The sequence below is a fragment of the Benincasa hispida genome, chromosome 2 (genome assembly GCF_009727055.1).
Source record: "Benincasa hispida cultivar B227 chromosome 2, ASM972705v1, whole genome shotgun sequence".
NCBI lineage: Eukaryota > Viridiplantae > Streptophyta > Magnoliopsida > Cucurbitales > Cucurbitaceae > Benincasa > Benincasa hispida.
Window position 1 is genome coordinate 15,491,561 of NC_052350.1, and position 22,921 is coordinate 15,514,481.

At 32.2% G+C, this 22,921-nt stretch overlaps 2 protein-coding genes across 2 annotated transcripts; both read right to left on the reverse strand.

The window, feature by feature from the left end:
- Positions 1-10,266: 10,266 nt before the first annotated feature.
- Positions 10,267-10,716, reverse strand: LOC120071985 (zinc finger protein 3). Its single transcript, XM_039024415.1, has one exon. It carries the CDS (start codon positions 10,714-10,716, stop codon positions 10,267-10,269), a length of 450 nt encoding a protein of 149 aa, XP_038880343.1.
- Positions 10,717-17,453: 6,737 nt separating this feature from the next.
- LOC120070821 (4-coumarate--CoA ligase 1-like) lies at positions 17,454-22,364 on the reverse strand. Its single transcript, XM_039022706.1, has 5 exons — positions 21,333-22,364; positions 21,060-21,258; positions 18,534-18,747; positions 18,340-18,442; positions 17,454-17,895 (listed from the first exon to the last, which is right to left on the reverse strand). The coding sequence occupies exons 1-5, from the start codon at positions 22,362-22,364 to the stop codon at positions 17,776-17,778; spliced, it is 1,668 nt and encodes a 555-aa protein (XP_038878634.1). The 3' UTR covers positions 17,454-17,775.
- Positions 22,365-22,921: the final 557 nt, after the last annotated feature.

Here is a 22,921-nt window from a genome sequence, read left to right on the forward strand (position 1 = left end):
ATATATGTTACAGATGCAAAGTATGTCTAAAGTTTTATAAGTTATAAAATTGGATTAGACATTTAAAATCTATAACAAAGATAAGTTGCATGCTCACGTAGGTTAACCACTTGTTTTAATAGTTAAAATAGATCATTATCTTATAAAACTTAGGTTATAAACTCAACCAGTATATAATCATGTCTAAGGATGAAGGTATTTAAGTTGATGTTCTACGGAACACCCCTACCTGGGGATTATGGTCGAATAATTTAGCATTGCTAATCGGTTTTATGAGCACATGTGACCAGTATAAGGTTTTAAAACTGGTTTATCACCTAGACATCGTAGGTTAAATCCAAATATAATCGCTATATTTGGATAAACACCAAGACTTAGGTTGTTTAATTAGCCAGAACAAACCTGAGAAAAAATATACCCAAACAAATGTTAGAACACTTCAGCAGGAGTTTAATAACATATATGATATATTGTTAGAACACTCCATTGGAATTTAATAATATGATATGTTGTTAGAATGCTTCAGTGGGAGATTACTAACATATACGATATGTTGTTTTTAGTTCTCGTATCCCTAAGAGTTTACATCGAGTTTCATGTTTCACTTCGTGTCAATTATACCTCGATTGCTCCATTCGAAAAGTGTTTGTATGAATCAAGATCTAGGTGAATAGGGGAAGTGGAACGTTCCAAATTCCATTCCAAATGAATACAACCAATTACAGTCTAACCGAAAACAAATAGATTATGCATCAATAGAAATTACAGCATGTTACAAGAGAGTCAAAGAATAGAGTATGCGTACCTTTGAAGAACCATTCTTCAAGAATCCCTCGATCAGTCTCCAATGTGTCTAACAACAGCACACAAATGCAGCGAACGGACCATCAATAGCACGAACAACTTGATGCTCCTCAAAACCAATCAAGTCCAACTCGATTCATGAACAGAGTAAGGACACCCTCACAAGTATTACCTTAGTATTCTCGGTGTGAGAATCCAGGAGTTGTGGGCTCTGTATGATCTTGGATTGAGGAAGAAAGGAGGTATGCGATCGAGTAGACGATCGAGTAAGTGAGAGATGAAACACTATCTATCGCATGAACGATGTACTCGATCGTTTAGTAAATGACAGCTTGTCGCATACTTTGCAACTAAGATCGTGTAGCAATGATCAAAAGAGTAACTATCGTATAGTCAACTCTTAAACAATCATTTAGACTCTTAATGACTATCGCTTAGTAAAACAATTTTACTTGATAACTATTTTCTGTGAGAATTTCCCGAATGAAATTCAACCTCTAAATTTGGAAAACAATTTTTCTTTTATCTCATGGTTACTACAAAACTTCCAATAACCTCTCACTCAATCAGTTATTAGAGAAAAAGAATTAATTATCATATAATTAATATAGTATAAATAAACATGATAACCAACTTATCATATTATATTTATAACATATAGTTTTAATATTTAATCATATGAAACATATAAACCATAGTCATTTTTCTATTTTATGGTACTTAATAATCCTCCATAATCTATCTCATACATCACACCAATTATATCACATACAATTGAATTTCCTTTTGTTTCCACCTTGATTCATCACATTCAGGATATTCAATTACATTAGCATATTCTTTTCTATACAAACAATAATCATTAAGGCATGCATGAATCTTTTCATAATTCATTCCTAGTGCACCTAATGTTTTCTTTGCATCATACATTGATGCTGGGAACTCATTGGTAGTAGGCAAAATTTTCTTTAAAGTTTTGAGTAGTTCTGAAAAACTAATATCACTCCATTCATATCTAACTTTTAAGTTATGCAACTTGATAAATGTAGACAATTTGGTGACTTTTTTGCATCCTTCGTATAATGGTTTTTCAGCATCATTAATCAATTTCTCAAATTTATTTGGGTCTTTTGAGTATTCCTCATGAGCAGTTTCAACCATTTCTTTTATACTTCCAACATCGTTCTCTTCATACATGTAGGTGTCAGACTGCTAAGATTCCCCACGTAAGGATGAGGTAGGTAGTTATTCACCATGCGAAAACCAAATTTTATAACTTTCATCAATTTCATTGACGTATAAATGATCTCTAATACCATTGCGACTTTGGTTTTCACAATTCCCACATTTCAAACAAGGACAATGAATCAAGACATTATTTGTACTAGAAAATCTAAAATTGACGAAGTTTTCTACATTCAATTCATAATCTTTGGATAATCTACTCTTGTGCATCTACGATTTATCCATAATTATAAATCTAGTAAGAAAAGATGACAACTAATGGTTAACTTTTGATAAAATTATATCCTTTATATTAAAAAAAATGGCACTTACAAGTATCGCTTACTAATTAATTTACCACAAATAAAGTGTGGATAACAAATTAAGTGACAACTTTGACCAAAGTTATGTCCTAGGTGATGACTATCAGAGATAGTGAGATTTCCTGACCAAATCACATAGAAGTTAGAGATGTTTAAAGAGATTTGTCACTTAGTAATTAATTTTCAATGCAAGCATTTACATAAGTATCTCTGGGTTAAACATTCTATCAAATTTTTAGTTGTTAATGGGTCCTCAACATAGTATACACATAACTCTAGTTAAAGGTGAATCTACAAACAACAATGCAAAGTTTGTAAAACCAATCAATTCTATCTTTAAGAACTAAACACATTTTAGGACCAAACAAACATTCTAGTAAAAATTAGAGAAGAATGCTAAAAATCTCCAAACAAAACATCACATAGGACCAAACAAAAATTTTAGGGCCAAAATTTGATTCACATTTGAGTAAGAACAATGCCAAAAATCTCCGAATAAAACCAGACCAACCAAGAAAACAGACACCAACACTAGAAGAGAAAGAGAGAAAACCATCAAGAAAATAGAGACAAACATCAGCCAAAGAGAGCACCATTAATTACAAAGAGCTAAAAAACCTAAACAACAGAGCGAGCACTATCCATTTTAGAAAGAAGAAAGCAAGAAGAATCGAAAAGTGTGAATTGAACTTATAGGGGTTTGCATCGGTATTGTCATCGATGCAGCGTGGAACCATCGATTGCAAGCGTCAAACCCTAAATTTTGGGAAGAACTTCGAAGATGATGGACGACGATGAAGCGAAAAGCACGGGTGTTGATTGATTTTCTTTCCATATACAATGGAAGCCAAAATCGTGCACGGGGACTTTTTAGTTTTTAAGAAAATTAGTTATACTTGACTTTTTAAAAATGGCAAGAAAACAAAATTAAACTTGATGGTTTTTAACTACAAGTACTTAATCAGCGTGAAAAAAATCCAAAAAAAATCGCAAATCCTCCGCCTTTTTCATTATTTTTGAATTTTTTACATATTACTTGACATTTTTTCATAAAAATGTCAAGTATTTCTAAATTGCAAGCGTCAAGTAATGTTGTTTTTGTAGTAGTGCTTGTTTTCATGATCAAGGATAGCTCAACTTGAAAATGTATTGTACACATAATTATGGATGCAACCTTACATTTGTTGGCATCTAGTTTGTTACATACTATATGTTTCTATCAGAGAATAAAATTGGTGTTTAACATCATTTTCTCTTAGTACTTAGCAAGAATTGGTTAACGAGGAAGATTTTTTTTTTTTAAAGAAGAGCTGGTATTTGATGGATTTCAATTTCGTACGTTTGTGTTCATCTTTCTAGAATTAATTATAGTTTCTATTTTCAAGTTATCAAGTTAAGATCTCTCTAGAATTATTATGTTGATCTTGAGTGCTTGTTAATTCTAAAATAAGATCAAAGTCTGATGAAGTTATATTGAAAACATTCAGGATAAGAAGACACTTGAGTTCAAGTGGGTGTGATGAAATTAACGATGAGACTTCATGAAGCTCAGGAAGTCAATTATTTAGGGTCAACAAGTAATTTTAAGGTTTTAAGTCTTGTACTTATTATAGTTGCCAATTTCGTTTATCTTTGTAAGTTGAATATAGCTTGTGGAGGGACGAACAATTATATTACTTTTGTTGAAGTGAATTAGTTAGTTGTTATGTTTGTTGAGAGTTAAGTTGTGTATACAAATATCATATTATTTTTATTATATCCATATAAATATTTTTAATTACCCTTCTTCGATGTCAGTCAATACCCCTATAATAGCATCTTTCGACTGACATTCTAGCCTAATTTTGTGCTAGTGATAACAGATTTATATATTAAATTAAATATTATTTTTAATTAATGAAATAATTTTACTGATGTTTACATATGTTGCAAAAGATACTTGCAATGATCATTGATCCACTTTTAACAATAGTCTTGTATGTTACTAAAACTTAACTTTCAGTTACAAATTTGCAACGTCATTATATAGGATAAATAGCGACAAATAACGTGTTGCTAAAAGTGAGTTCTTAGTAATGCATACACGTCAGTAAAAGTTGTCTTTTAGCGACGTGCAGGGAATGTCAATGAATCTTGTAGCTATGCGACTACAGTGATATTCATAGTGAAATGTGTCTCGATGTTGCTAATACTTTTATTGGCATTTTTTCACCTTTAGCAATGCCACTGAAAGTGGCTTTTTTCTTGTAGTGACATTATATGGATCCTTAGATGTACTTAGTTATATATGTGTTTAACATTCCATGGGGGTGGAGGTAAGGGTATTTACTTACACTTATATTATATTGTATCTTTAGTGATGTACCTAGTCATAGGAGCTTTCCACTTTTTCCACCTAATTCATTGAAAAATTTGTGTATATTTGTTTACTTTGTGTTCTTCGATTGTTTATATGCCACAAAGATATATTTATAACAAGTTATCCTGAGATTTACATTGCACAAGAGAAGTTTGTATATATAATAGGTTTAAATATTTTACGATAACTAATAAGTAAGGGTTTTGCATTTTATGAGGTTATACAAGGTAGTTGTATCAAGATTTAAAGTTTTCATTCAACTTATCATTATTTTGAGTTATTCAATACCTATCCACAAAAATGGTACATTCTATATTAGTTAGGGTTCTTATATATACACTAAAACACGAACATTTATGACATTATTAGGTTTGTTCACATGTATTTTTATATTTGGTTATAGTTTATTTTGTAGGTGGCCTTAATTATAGGGATTGAGTTAGTTGGTTAGATGTTTTCTAAAAACCAAAATCTTGAGGGAGGGGTAGTTTTATCTTGTGAAAACTAGCAAATTTCCCAAAAATGTAGGTTTAAAGATTTTTACAATGAATCTTTATTTTAGGTATTTTTGATATTCAACCGTCTAAAACTAGCTATTTTTGTGCCCGAGCCTTTTTTCCATTATTTTTATTTTTATTTTCTCAATCTTGACTTTTATTAACGGTTGTCTAAGGAAAGTCCCAAAGATTTGAGCGAGTCTAAGCCATAGTACCGAAAGAAGGCATAGAAGAGTGCATCCTAAAGGGAAAATGTCAATATAGCTCAAGGTTTGGGTCGTCTAGACTAGTTGATGGATATATACCAATAAAAAAATAATCGATTTGGGTGTGGACTGGTATCCTGCAATCTCGAGTGTCAGAAACGTCCCTAACACCGTCGTCGTTACACATAATCGGAGGCATGTATCAGATTACAACTCATAAATAGCCTCGACCTTTCCAAAGAGGAGAGTGAGTCATCTCCAAATGAGAGACTTGACCTTACTTCTTTTGTGCTTAGTTGAATTAGTCACTTATTGTACTAACTTAAGCATAAGAATGCAGTAGGTTCGGCACCACACTGGTGTGAGGATGAACTCTTACACAAGACAGATTGGAGTATCTCTATTAGAAAGAAATTTTGTGCTTAGTTGAATTAGTCATTCATTGTACTAATTTAAGCATAAGAGTGTAGTAGGCTCGGCACTACATTAGTGAGAGGATGATCTCTTACACAAGGTATATTGGAGTATCTTTGTTAGAAAGAAATTTTGGAGGTTGTAGGAAATTTGAAAGGGAGTTTTAAGAAATAGGCTACTAGTATATTGATCACTTCTATTTTTTTTTTTTTTTAACTTAATACAAATGGTAAGACATCTCTCCTATTTGTACTAGTTGGCACCCCAAAATCTATAATTAGGATTTTGCCAACACACTCATGATCTAATAGTTACAAATGTCTCTCTAGAATAATCTCTACAATTATACTTCTTTCTCATATTTTCTAGATGCTTCTATACTATACTTTAAATATCTCCTACGAGTAACTATCTTGAATATTCTAATCACTAATTTTTCAAGAAATTGCACTTTTTTTTGGACTAGGCCCAAATAATTCTAAGCCCAATAATCAAGCTTATTATTTCAATAAACTTGAAACTAAATTATGGAGAAGCAGGTTAGAGGTCAACTCCACAAGAGGTTTGCAAAAAAGCTCAACACATATTGAGATTCAAGCGCCAACAAGTTTCGAATAAAATGTGTGGTAGGACCTTTCTAGTTGAGAAAAGTAATTAGTAATAGGTGTTTCCTAGCTACATATTTGGAATGGCATCATAAATTGAATGGAAAAGAGAGAGATTAATTTCTAGAAAGATTGTATTATTATTAAATAACTTTAGTGATAAGAATCAATGAAGGTCAAAGTTTTAAATTTTGTGTTATTGAGATGAGTTTGAAGAAAATGAGAGTATTAATACTTAGATCGGTTATTAAACACAAGGAAACAAAACCACAGATAGGTTGTTAGAAACTTACATTAAGATTTTGACAAAGCTAAGCTTGGAGAAAATGTAGCTTTGGAGAAGGCGGATTTTAATGGTTGGTAGCAACATCAGGCAACTCTAATTAGAACATTTTGGGTCCCTCTCTTGTCATTTTTATTAACTTACGTCCAAAATCAAACTCTCTTTCTGTTACCTCTAATTCAATTCAATTGTTCTTGAGCTTTGTGAGTTGGGAAAGCTTTTTAGTTGAGTTTCTCAAAGGAAAGATCTTCTCATTTGGAGTTGTTATGTGCTTTGCTTATAATAGACATTATTTTCTTTCTAAACAAATTACAACTTCCCACATCAATACTTAACATTCTTTTTGCCTTTCGCCCCTGTTTTTCACTTTTAATTCAAATCAAAAATAGAAATTAATTGTGAAACCATTTTTTAGAAGTATATCTTGAAACAAGTTAGAGCTTTGACTATTTGCTTTATTGGCCCATCCAAAGTTTCACATCCACTTTATCTTTATTGATATACATGAAACTATTAAATTATTGATTATTGACTCGAAAGTTGATAAATGAAAGTAAATTTAATATATATTATATATATAATATATTATATATATATAAACACGTTAACATTTATTTGTGGATGAGACCCAACAAAATAAAATTAATATTAAAGGGAGTTTGAAAACATTGATCAACTTCTATGAAATACTTACTTGAAAAGAACAATGTACCTTCTACAACTCTGATTGATCTACTATTCACCTTTGGGGGACATCTTATACATGGTAGTCTCTTGGAGCACTTTTATTTTGTAATCATGGTATCTCTCTAAATTAGAAGACTATCCTCTTACCTCTCCTCTTTTTGTTTTATTACTCTCTCAAATGGAATATGATGAGGGTGTTAAGAATGTGTCAACCTAATTGAAATATCTTAGTGCACCTATTGATTCTTTACGCGTACCTTGTTAAAAAAAAATACGGATTATCTAAATCACCGATTGACCCAAAAATTTAAGTTGATGGCTAAACAAATAAAATTTAATATATATATATATTTTAAACATTCTTCTTTTTTTTTTACCCGAGACCAAAAGTAAAACTATAGAAGGCATATATATGTAATGTATATAATAGAGAATACCATAAGATATCATATATTTTTAACTTATGTCAAACATTTTAAGTTTTTATGCATCTCACCCTAATCACACATAAAAGAAATTAAAATTATTCTAAAAAAAAAAATAAGGATAATTTGTAATATGACAAAGTATACGTGAAACCATATAAAAGTTTTTTTAAAAAAAAAAAAAATTATGTTCATTGAGTTTTCAATCCTTTAATATATCCAACAACCATGCATTTAGTAAACATATCTAGAAATCTATCCAACTTCATGATCCTTATTGATTTTGTCTTGCATTTTAATGAAAAGTAGAGCATTAATGCTCTGATCTTTAATAACAATATTGAAGAATCAACAAACTCATAAGATTAAATTGAACGTGTATATATATATAATATATATATTATCTGTCAGTCGTTTATTATATCACTTTAATTAGCTTTATTGTAAATGAAGAAATTGAAGTAATTACCAACCATGTGAGTTTATCAGAGAGCAAATTAGAACAACTTTCCATCAATTTTTTTTTTTAAATTTGAGGGAGTACGTTTTTATATTCCCTTTCATTTACCTCTCTCTCTTTCAAGTCTTAATGTAATGGACAAAACTTCTATAAATGAAAAAATAATCTCATTACTGCAATATATATATATATTATTATGAAAAGCAAAGATTCAAGTTCTGAAATTTTCAGACTTGAAACCAAGACAGATAGTTATTTATATGAAAGTGTGAAATAGGACAAAAGAATTTGAAAAGAAAAAAAAATGAATTCAGCTGTGTTCATTTTTTTTTGTTTAGCTTGCCATCATTTAAATTTAATTCATTTTAAATACATATGAAAAATGGTTATTTTGTCCTAATTATATAATAATGCATGCATGCAATGAAAATTAGCATGAATCTTTGCAATTATAATTACTTCCTCTCTCTTGCCTTAAATTGGAGATCAACTTTGCTCTAGCTCCTCCCTATCTTTTCTCAAAAGAAAGTAATTAGCATGAATCAAAACTTAAACTATGTTAATGTCTTTAATTAACCTCCATAATGCAACTTACAATTAACTTATAGTTAGTTTTATTCAACTGTTTCAATTGGTCCATTCCTAGATGTATTCCTGAAATTTATAGCCTTATACAAACAAGATAGAGGGTATAATTAATTCCTTAAAAAATAACTAAAATATTAGTATAAATATTTATAATTATCATTTTCAAAAGAAGGAATATAAAATTCTCTCCTTGCCATCTCCCTTATTTGTCACAAATTTAGGACTTGTTTGGATTGATTAGAGAAAACAGTATTTTTAAAAAAATTCGTTTTTATTTAAACTCTTTTGATAAAAATGTTTAAAATAAGTTTGGAAATTTATTTTGAATAGTTGTCAAACAATTTAAAAGTGTTTTCAAAATTATTTTCAATAGTTGCTAAATACTTCATTTTTTTTAAAATGACTTATTTTCAAAATTAAACACTTGAAAAGTTAAACTAAACACATCCTTAATTGTTAGTCGTAGAGGTTTTACATTGGGAAAGAGAAAAAACCCTGCAATCCTTAAAAAGATTAATAAGTTACTACTCTCATTGTCAATTGTTTATGAGCTGAAACTCCATGTTTATCAAGTATGGTATCAAAGTCGAGGAAACCCAAACAGATATTCAATTCGAAACTAGAATTCGACTCAAGAATTGTAAACCAAAATAGGCACATCATCTAGAGGGAACATGTAGATTTTTTTTTTTTTTTTTTTAAAAAAAAAAAATGATACTCCATATACGCTTCATGATATTGTATATATTAGAGGAAAACATTTCAATTTAGAGAAATAATAGAGCATCATAACTACAAAATAACTATTCGTTCACCAAGAAGCAGCAATAGTAATAATTAATGTCCTCCAAAGAAGAGCTTGATCATTGGGAACATACTTGAAGAGATTTTAAGTGTTGTGATTAAGCCACATGAACTAGAGAGTCATTGCTCCAATGATGTTGTCTCACAAGATATTATTGATACTTTTTGTTGATAGAGATAAGACACGTTGAGATTTTCATCTTTGAAAATTCAAGAGACTCCACAATCTTTAAAAAGATAAATGAGCTAAACTCATGTTTATCTAGTAGTCTGAGAAGATTTTTTGTTGACCGGTCAATACATAATTATTCCTTTTATATATATATATATATATATAAATAAAGCATATATAATGGTAGATATAATACAAATAGATCAGAAGTAACTAAAAGGAAGGAGAATATATAAAGATACATGAAACCCACAAATGATCATATAATACGTTAGGGAAACCCAATGGAACTAACATAGAATAATACTCTCTTCAATATTCCATCACTCTCTCCTTTAATTTAGGGGGACTTCAATGATATGAATTATAAAAATTTAAACGTAAAATAAAAAATTGAAGTAGAGAGAGATTAAATTCAAAGCCTTAAAGACAAATCAAGATGGCCAATATGATCATGATCATCTTGATGATGATGATGATGATCAGCCGGAATGCCACGTGGGCCAATGAGTAGATGATGATCAGGTGGTGGTGGTGTTGTTGTTGTAGTAGTTGTAAATGTCTCAACACTCCACAAATTATGGCTTGAAGAATTATTCATGATAATATTATTGGTGTGATCATAATCTCCTTTGTAAGCTCTAATCTCTCTGCTTTTCTTGGCCAAAGTTCTCTCCAATTTATGAGCATTTTGGTGACCACCCAACGCTTGTGAGCTATAAAATTTTCTCTTGCAATAGTTGCATGAGAAAACCCTTGCAGTAGCAGCCTCACAATTTGGACTAACAGGAGCTGATGAAGAAGATGACGATGGTTCAAGAAGAAGCTCGAGGTTGAGTTGTTGATGGCGGCGTTTAAACTCCATGAAGAAATAAGGATTAAAATTGAAGAGATGGGTTTGAAGGAAAAAGGGAAAAAGAGAAGTGGGTTTTATGTAGAAAAATGAAGAATTTGAGATGGGGTTATATGATGATGAGAATAAAAGGGGTTACTATTTGTGCAACTAAAAATGGATCGGCTTTGGAATTACACAGACAGACAAAAGGGTTCGATAGAATCAGTGGGGATCCAATGGTTGTCGGCTCCGCTAATGGCAGCACTCAAATTGGTTGTCGGTTTATATGAACAAATATTTTTAAAAAAAACAAAAAAAAATGGTTACTTCCATTCCTTTTCCACTTACTCCCACATGTATCGCCAAAATGTTATAAACAAACACATCCCAACTCTGTATTTTACTATTATCATAATCATCGTGTTCAGACGTTTTTCTCCTCAATTATTATACATTTTCTTCATGTAAAAATTTAAAATAGGACTAAATGCACCTAACTTTCACGTAGAATACAGGTGTAATGTCTACCATACAAAAATTTCAATGTCCACATCTCTAGCAAGAGTCAGAACAAGGTTTTTAAGAGAAAACCTCCTATCTTTCGTGGTGTTATAGTCCTTTATTTATAGGAGATTGAACCACAAACCCTAAAATTCATCTTATCTTGGACTCAAAGAGGTTGGTTTAGGCTCCATCATGTAGGTTAAAGTTGCGACCCACAAAAGAGAGGAGATTGCCTTAGCTTCGGCCTTTGAGACTGAGGCGCACATATTATTAGGTCCTTCAGCTTAATTTCCTCTCCTTCACTTATATCTTCCTTAGATCCTCATATAATTGACATATTCCAAATATAACCTCAAGCGTCATCGTATTTCTTTTCGGGTTTGTAATTCTTGATCAAAAATAAGATCACTAGAGTCGAAATCAATCCTTATATTTAAAATTCACTCTTATAAATTCATGTCTTATATTTAAGGTATGTTTGGATAAATTTTCAAAGTATTTTAAAGTGAAAAAATATATATTTTTTTAAACATTTAGAAAGTTAATCCAAACAAATATTAGTGTCTTTTAGACTAAAATTATAATTAAAAAAAAATTATGATCTCTAGCTAGCTACATATAGGTTGATGTTAAAAGTATAGAGAATTTGGGTAAGGTGAAATAAATCATCATATTTAAAATTAGTCCACAAAATTGTTTAAAACCTACCGTTTGTTTCACACCCTAATCATGAAGGACTTGAGAGATTAGGAAATTGTGTGGATCCAACTTCTAATTAAAGAAATAAATGATTAACAAGATAAACCATCTTGACTAGACCAGACATCCAACATCTTTACACATTTCTCAGTTTCTCCCCATTTTCACTTTCTTTTATCAAATAATTCAATAATATATATCTTTATTCAAACCTAAATATTTGTCCTTTGGTTCACTGAACCGGCCGGCCTCCCCACACTCCTCATTAATTAAACCACTGATTACGGCCACTTCTAACATTTTGCCACGTGGATATATATATTTATAGACACCACTTTAAAATATTCAGCAGTCTAATTAAAGTACGTTTTCCAATCACCCATATATTTAATTTGTACTTTAGAATTGATTAGCAACCACTAAACATTTAAGGACAAATACTTTTTTTTTCATTTTTTTCATTTTTTTTCTCTTTTGATAAGTATTGTTTGTATTATCAATTTCAAAGTGAGATATTCAACTCCTGCATCCACGTATTGTCAAAAAAAAAAAAGAGAGAGAAAAACTATCATCCATCAATTAAATTTTATTCCAAAGATTCCTTACTTTTCTTTAAATTAATTAAAAAAAAATAGATCTGGCTAAAGAAAATTAGGATAAGTATTAAACACAAGCAGCTAAATCTTTGACTACTCCTTCAAATGTATTTAAGCTTGAAATTTTCTTTAACCAGATACCCTTTAATTTCATCTTTTCCACTACTTTAATGAGAAAGTTTTTTACGTAGAAACTATATAGTGAGGGAGATTACATTATTTGGGACACTGAATATTAAATTTAAAAGAATTTGTCAAATTGAACTCTTGTCAATCTCAAATAAGAAAATAATGAATTCAATGTCCATGATTCCTTTATTATATGCTAACACACCCATATTATCATTCAATTTTATTAATTTCAACTAATTAGTTGAAAGCAAATTGGCCATGCAAATGCGAAACCAACAAAAGGAGATATCCCACACCCTACCTAAATTAGTCGCAATTTTCTCCGACCTTTATGACACCCTATCCTAATCAACCATTACGCCTATTTTTCTTTGGTTACAGCTTTGAAATTAGAGTATTTGCACCAAATACCATATATTATTTATTTTATGGGTTAATTGTACCAATTCAACTCTCTTACTCTGTCAACATGAACATAATTCAGTTAACATAAAATATGTAATACTGATGAAGAGATTAGACCAATTTCGAAAGTCGTATTTCTATGTTGGCGAAGGAAATAGTTGGCATAGTGTTTGTATTGAATACTTCTCGGTTATCTACCAGACTAGTGTGATGCATACTTACTTGAACTTTAAAGTTTAAGTTAATATAACGTTGAAACTGGATAACAAGGTGAATTATATTAAGATTATATACCTTTGTGAAAGGATGTGGTGTCTGCCTAATTTTATAAGGTAGTATATCTAGATGTTAGCTCAAACCCAGTAAGAGGCAAAAATCTCCCGAGCAAGGACAAATCGACTCGATCATGCTTTATGTTAGGCTGGAAGCGACCTTGACGTTACCTTCCCTTCATTTCGATGTCATTCGGGCTTAGGCATAAACAAGTGTACTCTTGAAGTAGCTAGGCCACGTGGCAAGCCATGATTGGACCATAAAAATAACAAAAACATATTTGATTGATTGATTAATTCAAAAAAAAAAAAAAAAAAAAAAAAAAAAAAAAAAAGTGAAGAGACCCGACCCAACAAAACACCACATCAATAGCATATCCTCAGAAAGTGTTCATGGGATCTTTCCATCTCGTCAATGATGCAATAAGGCGTAGGACCCAAAAGTGTATGCATCGACTACCAGACAAGACAACTTAGCCACCAATGGCTGCTAATCTTTTTCATCTTTCTCTCTCTAAATTTTCAAACCATTTCATCCATATGAGTGGATTTTTTAATTAAAAAAACTGAACCAAGCACATGGGTTTTACTCAAATTCTATAAACTAATGAATGTCTGACGCAATTAAATCAGCTCTGTTTTTATTTCAGACAGATAACATAGTAATTTGATCCATTGGCGACAACCATAAATAATTAAATGTGTTTTTAAACAATGATTGGGGGATCATAATCTCATACCTCTGGCGGTGTTTCCGGTAATGTCTTTGAATCAGAGACCGTTGTGTTTAATTTCTCATCAGTTTGGTCTCCAACCTGCAATGGAACACTAATTCTCTTCCTCAGTATACTAATTGACTCACTGAAATCTGCTTGATCTTGTACTTATTGAGCACCCAACCGTTATACACAGATCAAATTTCAAGATACGGTGTATAAATGTTCTATGTACTTTTTCCTCGTACTTTCTCTCTTAATTGAGTTCAGATAATAAATACATGGAATGCGTCCATTGCTTCTAAATTAAAAATGGGTGAGTCAAAGTACAATGATCCGGGTCACTCAATTTCAATTCAGTCTAAAAGATTTAGTCTTTAGACACCCTCTGATCAGTATATTATATTTTGATAATTAAAAACTTTGGGGGTTTCTCTACAACTCTCTTCTTTCGGAGAAAGTGAAATGAAGCTTCTCACTAGTTCATTTAACTTACCCGTCTTCAGTATCTGGATTTGCAACCTGTGCAAGGATTATATATATGTATTATATAATATATAAAACAATAATATTGTTTTTAGATTGAAAGTTTCAATAAAACCTGAGTTCCCTTTATCTTTCAAAAAGTAATGGCTACAAAACCTAGATTATTTACTGCTGTGTCATATTGGTTTGCTAACTAGCTAGTAGAATGCAAATTTGAACTGAGGAATTGAAGGGATCATCACATGGGAAGATTGCAAAAGTTGAGATCATATGTAGGCAGTCATGAAGTGGGCGGACCCTCTCCCTAATTCTGTTTCTCATTCTAGGGAAGAAATTAACACAGGAAACTGAGAGACAAGAGTAGTGGACATCTTCCTGTTTCTCATACTCGACGTTTGAGACATGTATATACCCTCGATCAAGAAGTCTGTAAACGATCCAACTCTTGTACGTTAAATTGGAGGATATCTGCAAATTATTATTATTATTCTTTTTTGGGGTGGTGACCATGGAATTACTCGGTGTCGAAAATTCAAAAGCCTTGGAACAAAGTTGATTATGAAGTATCAATCTTAAAGTTTAATTCGAACTTTTTCTTTTCCATGGTTATCGCAATGTTGTTAGGATTCTCTAAAGAGAGGAGTGGAATATTGGGTCCCCATCCAAAGGCCCTAACACATGCCAGCACTTTCTCCGACCTTTTGAGGTTGTATGGATACAATTGGTATCCAATAACGAAAGTGAGTGGATTGAATGTTTTAGCAACATTAAAAGCAAAAGAGCAAGGATGTGTCCATCTTTATGTATCCTACTCTCAACATACATATAAAAAAATGAACTAAAATATTTTCAAAAGAGATGTGTGAAAAATTTGTCATGTGACAAATTATCATTAGACAATTTAGTGAAATATACAAAAATAGATATTACACGAAAGACTCTTTCTGTCCGAAACATGGAAAGCACAATAATTATAATATTCCGCTTGCAATTGCAACTCTCAACCCATTTCTGAGCCTGCATGGCCCATGCAAAAGAGTGATTTTCCCCCGTGTGCTCATCATAATCAAAGCTTCACACATTCACTCCCCCAAAAGTATTTACCCTATCTATCTCTCCATTTCCATGTGCTTTGCTTTGTGCCTTTCAAACAGCACACCGCTTTTCCAGCCACCCTGTTTCAACCTGTGGAACTCATCCTTCCACATACTACATCTCAGTACCTAAACAACGTGTATCACAATTGCAATACCCATCATTCCAACCAAGAAATTGAGAAAGAAAACTTTGAATTCTTGAAGGGGAAATCAAAAGTTAATTGCTTTGATTGTTAGTCTGTAAGCAGTCTTATTAAGACTAACTATCATTCGAAATCAAATCCATCCTGACAAGATTTATGAAAATCAAGATTCGAATGTAGAATAGACGTCTGTTGGGTGGGAAAAGGCAGAAGGAAAAAAACATAAAAACGGCTATGAAAGTATAGAAAGAAAAGATGGATGATATTAATATAGGCCGTCCATGTTCAGTTTCAGTCTCATCATCTTTGCTGCGGATGCGAACTGAGGCGAAAAGTAGAGAAAGTAAAGCAGGAAATGACAAAAGGCATAGTGGGGTAAAGGAAAAAAGGGTCTCTCAGGAGTTCCAACTGTGGCAGACAAGAAAGCTAACCACCGAATTGACATCAGAAATCGACACGTCGACTTTTGGATGCTGAGTTTTCACCACTCAATTCTCAGTTCATGTAAGTGGACAATCAAGCTCTCCTCTTACATAAATTCCCTTAACGCCCAAAAGCCATCATAAATAACGAGGTACCAAACCCATTTATGCATACAGTAACAGTACAAGGGGAACAGAGACCATCATTTCTTTCTACCTCTCCTGGATGGCACCTAAAAGGGGAAACTATTACACTTTCTCCTCCACACATTTAGAAGGATAAGGTTGCATCCTTAGTAGATTTATAGGTATCATAACTTCCTACTGCAGTTGTGTATTCCATTTATCTCTAAGTTAATAATAATGCATATGAATCCAAAAAAATAAAAAAAGATGGCCACTCACGAATACTGTGATAGAGTTTCATATATAGTTCTTTTTCTCGATCATATCCATGATCCTAGAACATGCTCCTTCTTTAACTACAAAAGTATCTTTTTAAATTTAGATACACTAAAGTTGTGGTGACCCTCCCTTGAGATTTTGATGGCTCCTTCAATACTTAAGACGCATTTGGCCCCTCAAATAGTGTCTTGGATGGAGAACAGGCTATTATAATCCATTCAATGTTTGACCCTCAAATTATTAGAGTTGAAGTTCCCAATTATTATAACCCACACTTGGTTAAAGTAAAACTATTTCGAAAATCCCAATTGTCCATAGTGTTTACTATTTCTAACCATCATCTCTACTCAATTATAATCCATCCAGACTAAAATAGTCTAAACCCCAAATACTGACTACTATAATTCATATTAAATCGTATGCACTCCAAACACACAATTATGATACAAACATTATTAAAACCATAACAAACTCAAGGTCTCAAACAACCTGGATTTCAATCAAACAAATGAAAGGAAGAGGTGTGGGTGGGTGTGACGTGGAAAGAAAAAGAAAAATGAACAAGAGCATTAACTTATTTGAGATGTAAATACGATTACTCACAAAATACTATCGTGTTCTGATATGAATGGGGGCGCAATAATATTGTAAACAGATGCACCATATCCATCTTTTTATTAAATTTTGTATTTCAGTAATATATGGGAAGAATTCAATTTGTTAACATATGATATCAATTGATTTCTTACATTTGGTCCACTACGATAAGATATGAAAAGGAAAAGCACTCTCAGCCGTCACTAAACAATGTTCTGGAAAAGGAAAAGCACTCTCAGCCGTCACTATGCAGGCTCTTATCCATCAATGAGGCTCCATCTTTTGTTTATCCATTAGAACTAACATATGGGTGTATTGCCAAATAGTTCAATAATACAAAATTTCTAATCTCTTAATCAACAACATATGTCTTACTCAGTTAACAAAAATCAAAACTTGGATCAAAGTTCTTCATAAACTAGCTGTCGGGTACATATATATAGTTTGAAAACTAGTTGTTCCTTTTTTTTTTTTTTTTTTTTTTTTAACTAGAGAACGGCTTCCATTCATAAACATAATCCACAAAGAAGATCCTTCTATCTAAATTTACATACACACATCTGAGAGAGAGAGAGAGAGAGTTGGATTATTATTGGGAGATGTAGGGTTTGGTGTCTAATTAGGAATACTGGCTGCGAGCAAAGCTCTAAGTTGTCTCCGCAAGATTTTGCCAGAAGGACTTTTAGGAATGGAATCCACGAAGAAGACACGATTAATCCTCTTATAAAACACAACCTGCATCCCACATCCTCAATAGTTACAATCCATGCATGCATTAGATCTCCCAGATTTCAATCAAGATTATTAAACTATTAAGTTTGGTTTTATTAGGCTTTTGAACTTTGAAAGATAAAAAAGACAAATTTCTGATGTTTGCCATCCATCTCTAAGCCTTCGATGTTATGCATAAAAACTTAAAATCAATCACAGAATTAAAAGTTCAACCAGTTGTTAGAATTATGTAAAGCGTATTGATCAAATAGACACAACTTGTCAAGGTAGGCACAGACATGGTGAAAGGTTAAGAAATTATAGACGGGCCTACGATGAGTTATATCATAAAAGGAAAGTTACCTCATTTTACCGTGAAAGCGATTCTAAAATCTCCATCAATAAACAAAAGCTAATAAGATTTCAGACACGAAAGCTTGAAATAAATGCCAAAATTGGAGGTTTTACCTGTTTGGAGATGTATTGCTTAATTTCATCCTCAGTAATGTTGGTACCATCGGATCGGGCAATGAACGCAACCGGAACCTCTCCAGCAACTTCATCTTTCATACTGAAATGTCACCAAATTAGTGTAAAAGAAAACGCACAATTAATTTAAAAATAGAGTGGGTGAAGGAATCTAACAGAGAAGGCTGACGTACGGTATAACCGCGGCGTCGGCGATGTGGCCGTGGGATATAAGCAGGGCTTCCAACTCCGCCGGCGCGACCTGGAAGCCTTTATATTTGATCAGTTCCTTGAGACGATCGACGATAAAGACCTCGTCGTCGTCGTCGACAAAACCAACGTCGCCAGTGTGCAGCCATCCGTCTTTATCGATTATGCCCTTCGTCGCCTCTTCATCGTTGAGGTATCCTGTTCAGTTGAACCAACCAAAACTTACGCAACACACAACACAGTAATGTAATGGACTCTCTCGATTTTATCGGGCTTGGTTTAGTCTTGGGAATAACCCAATTAGGCCCAATAACTCTGGGCTGGGCCCAAATTGGTACTTCCATATCAAAACAAATTAAATGACGTCTCCTGGCTCTTTTATTTCGGAACGGACAGGCGACCATTCATTAGGACAATAATTAGTGACATCAGCTGTCAACACTCCACCGTTAAATGTTAATTATTTAAATCTTTTATTCGTAAAAATTTGATTTCCCCTTTGTAGGGGTTTCGGAATGAACACTCACTTCAATTAAGGTAATAGATATTTTGTTTATATTCACTATTTCAATGCATCCGTGAATGGTAATGGATTAATGTTAATACAAATTAAAGTGAGTTTTACTCAATGATAATTAATATGTATTTATCGTTCCTAATTATTGTAGTAAAAAAATATTAATATAATCCAAACGAGAATATCACTTACATGTTGTTGCTTTCTTAGAGTTAGAGGTTAACATTTTCCTACTCTACTTGTTATACTAAAAAAAACAAGAGTTAACGTAGTTTTAAAAAAAATTAAGAATTATGAAATTGGACTAATGAACATATTCTACTAATTTCTCAACTAATTTTTTTTAATTATAAAAACCTATTTTGTTCACCAAAATATTTCTAGTACTTTAACCCAAATGCTAGTTTTAATTTCTATTTCTACCGATTTTTAATTTAATTGATGTACTTTTGATATGCGTATCATAGATATTTAATTTATATATGAATTGACCAATTATTAATTAAGAGGTTGAAGTATACAACCATAGTATTTGTCCAAATCTTCGTCACAAGTTTTTTTAAATTATTTTCAGGTTAATTTCTATATTTAAAAGATAAAATGTGTGATGTAACTTATTAACTAAATAGCATATACGTCAAGTTTACTCATAGTATATATTTACATCAATAAAAAACATGAACTATAATAAAAAGTAGACCAAAATGTTTTAAAGATGTGAATGTGAAAAGAAAATTCACAAACAAAATTCATGTTTAAATAAAGTCAAATAATAATAATAATTTGAAAATGGCAAACCACCCTTGATCTAAATGGAACTCGCTTATACCTATTAACTTCTAATTTGATCCATCACTAACTTAAAAGTGGTAGGTTTCCTACTATTACACCAATAAATTTAGTTTATTTATTAAGAATGTGTTTGCGGCAAGAACTATCATAAGATTAACCACCTCTTATTATAGTAGATACTATTTTGTATTTTTCAATTAGCAACGATCAACACTATTTTTAAATCCATATTTACTATAGTTTTTACTATGTTACATTTATCATTTTTTAATTCTTTGATACAATGTTTACTATTTCCTTCTTAAACTGAAATAGTGTATATCTCAAACACATACTATTCTAACTCAACCTAAAATAATCTACACTGCTAACATAAACTATTATAATCCAACTATAATAACCTAAATTTATAATAACCAACATTTTTCCCAAGATGCCCCCTAAGTGTTTCGATAAATCCTTTTTTTATTAGTTAATGTATTCGAAAAAATGTGGGTGTACAATAAAATTTGGCATTCTCAAGGGTAAGTTTGCATAAATTTTCCTATTTATCTATTTGCCTATATATATACACACACTAAAGTAGCATCCAATGATATATATACATATTGTAATACAACGATTAAGAATATGGAGATTTCAAACATTTGACACCTTAAGAAAAAATATACATGTCAATTACCACTAAGTTATACTTACTTTAGTATATCCAATGAAATTTTAAATTCAGAAAGAAAATTGATCAAATGAATTGAACTAAAATATAAAAGTAAAATAAAAAATAATTAAGAAAAAAAACATTTAGAATTTAAGATAAAGTTGATGTCAAGTTTCAACCTATATTAAAATATTAAAATATGACAAGGTTGACATCAATATTAATGACCACTCGAAATCAATGATTAAAATATTGATATCGATATCAATATTATTGGAATATCAATTGTATTGATATCACAATATACTAACATAATGGGTTGATTGCTACAAGAAGTTTAAAATCCTCTCCCCACCTATCCTTATTGTACTAAAAATTCTACTAATATCAACCTCAAAGTTAAAATATTTGATTTTTCCAACACACATAAGATAAAAAATAAAAAAATAAAAATAAAAATAATGAAGTATCTTTCTTAGACATAAATTCCAATCATATCACATTAAATTAGAAATTAAATAAATAAAAGAATGCATTGTGTACCTTTCATTATCTGAAGACTTTTAATACATATCTCCCCAGCTTGATTCCTAGGAAGAGATGCTCCTGTTTGAGGGTTTATAATCTTCATCTCTGTATTTCTCATTATCGTCCCACAACCTCCTGATTTTATCTCGAACCCCTCTTTTGCAAACGCTAACGACATTGTCATCGCTGACCCCGATTCCGTCATTCCATATCCCTTTTAATCATTTCGTATTCTTCGTTACAATGTGACTGATAGTTCTATACCAAATAGTAAAAATCTAAAATTACCTGACCGAGAATGACATGGGGAAGCTTGGTTCTAAAGGCATCTTCAAGATTCTTCCCCAACGGTGCGGCTCCCGACATGACGATACGTAATGACGACATGTCGGAATGGTCCACGGCCGGACTCTTGACAATTGCGAGTACAATAGGAGGCACAATTGGCGCAATGGTGACTTTATATTTAGGAATTAATCCCAGAAGTAAATTAACGTCGAATTTTTGTACGATTAAAATTGCAGCACCCACTCGTAAGGAACACATCATGATTGAGTTTAGGGAATATATGTGAAATAAAGGAAGTACGCATAAAACGACGTCGTCGCTTTGGATATTGAAGTGTGGATTTTCACCGTCCACCTGTTGTGCCACGATGGCAACTAAACCTTTATGAGTCAGCATAACTCCTTTTGGAAGACCGGTGGTCCCTGATGAATAAGGCAACGCAACGACGTCGTCTGGGCTGACTTTCGCATCTCCCATTTCCATTTCCTCCTCTTTTGCCACGTCATCAGTCAACGACGAAAAATGATAACCTCCGTCTGGCGGAGGGTCGTCGTCGTCGTCGTCGTCGATGAATATTACTTTAATAATCGCCTTGTTTTCCTGAGAGAGTTTTTTCACTTTTTCTGCAAACGCAGCTTGGGTTATGATCAGCTTGATGCTGGATGACGCCGCTTGTTTTGTGATTTCCGCCGGCGTGAAGAATGGGTTCGCCGTAGTGGCGGCGGCGCCCAGGTAGGATGCGCCGAGGAAGGCGAAAACGAACTGTGGGGTGTTCTGGAGGAGGAGCATGATGACGTCGCCTTTTCTGATGCCTAACTTGTGGAGGCCGGCGGCCACTCGGCGAGATGTTTCATGAACTTCGCCGTAGGTGAAAGTTTCGCCAGTGGTGGCGTTGATTAGACATGGACGGTTTGTGAATTCGGAGACTTTTTCGAAAAGATATGTATGCAGGGGGAGGTGGGTGGGGATGGAGATTTCCGGGAGTTTTGACCGGAATATGAATTCCGGTGAGGAATCTTCGGTGGCCGCCATTGTTGGAGTTGCAAAGGTTGAGTAGAAGGAATTAGAAGGTGAGATGTTGGATTTTAATTTTGGTGAGTGCAGTGGGATGAGAGCAGAAAGCAGATAGCAAATAGTTGTAGAGTTGGTGAAGTATAGAGTTATTATAAATAGATAAATAAATTAAACAAATATGCATTGGAATTAACACAGATTACAACAATTCTCGTTTCCCCCTTGTTTTCATCTACTAATTTATGTTTTAACATTTTTTAATTTAATCTCGAAAAAAAATAGGTGCATCTTGGCCATATCTATCTACCTCCTATCAAGTTGTTCAATCATTATTTAGTACGTGAAAAATTCTTCCTATTTTCTTTTTTAAATATTTCAATTCAATGTTCGTGCATCTCAAAAAAGTGTGATACCTAAAGATAATACATCGTCTAAGATGCATCCAAGGATTACCCTTTAATCTGTACCAAAATGTTAATACTAAACAAACAATACTTTAGTACAACCAAAACTATACTTATTTTCGTAAATCTCCTTTAATTATAAAGAGAAAAAAGATATTCACCACATGATAA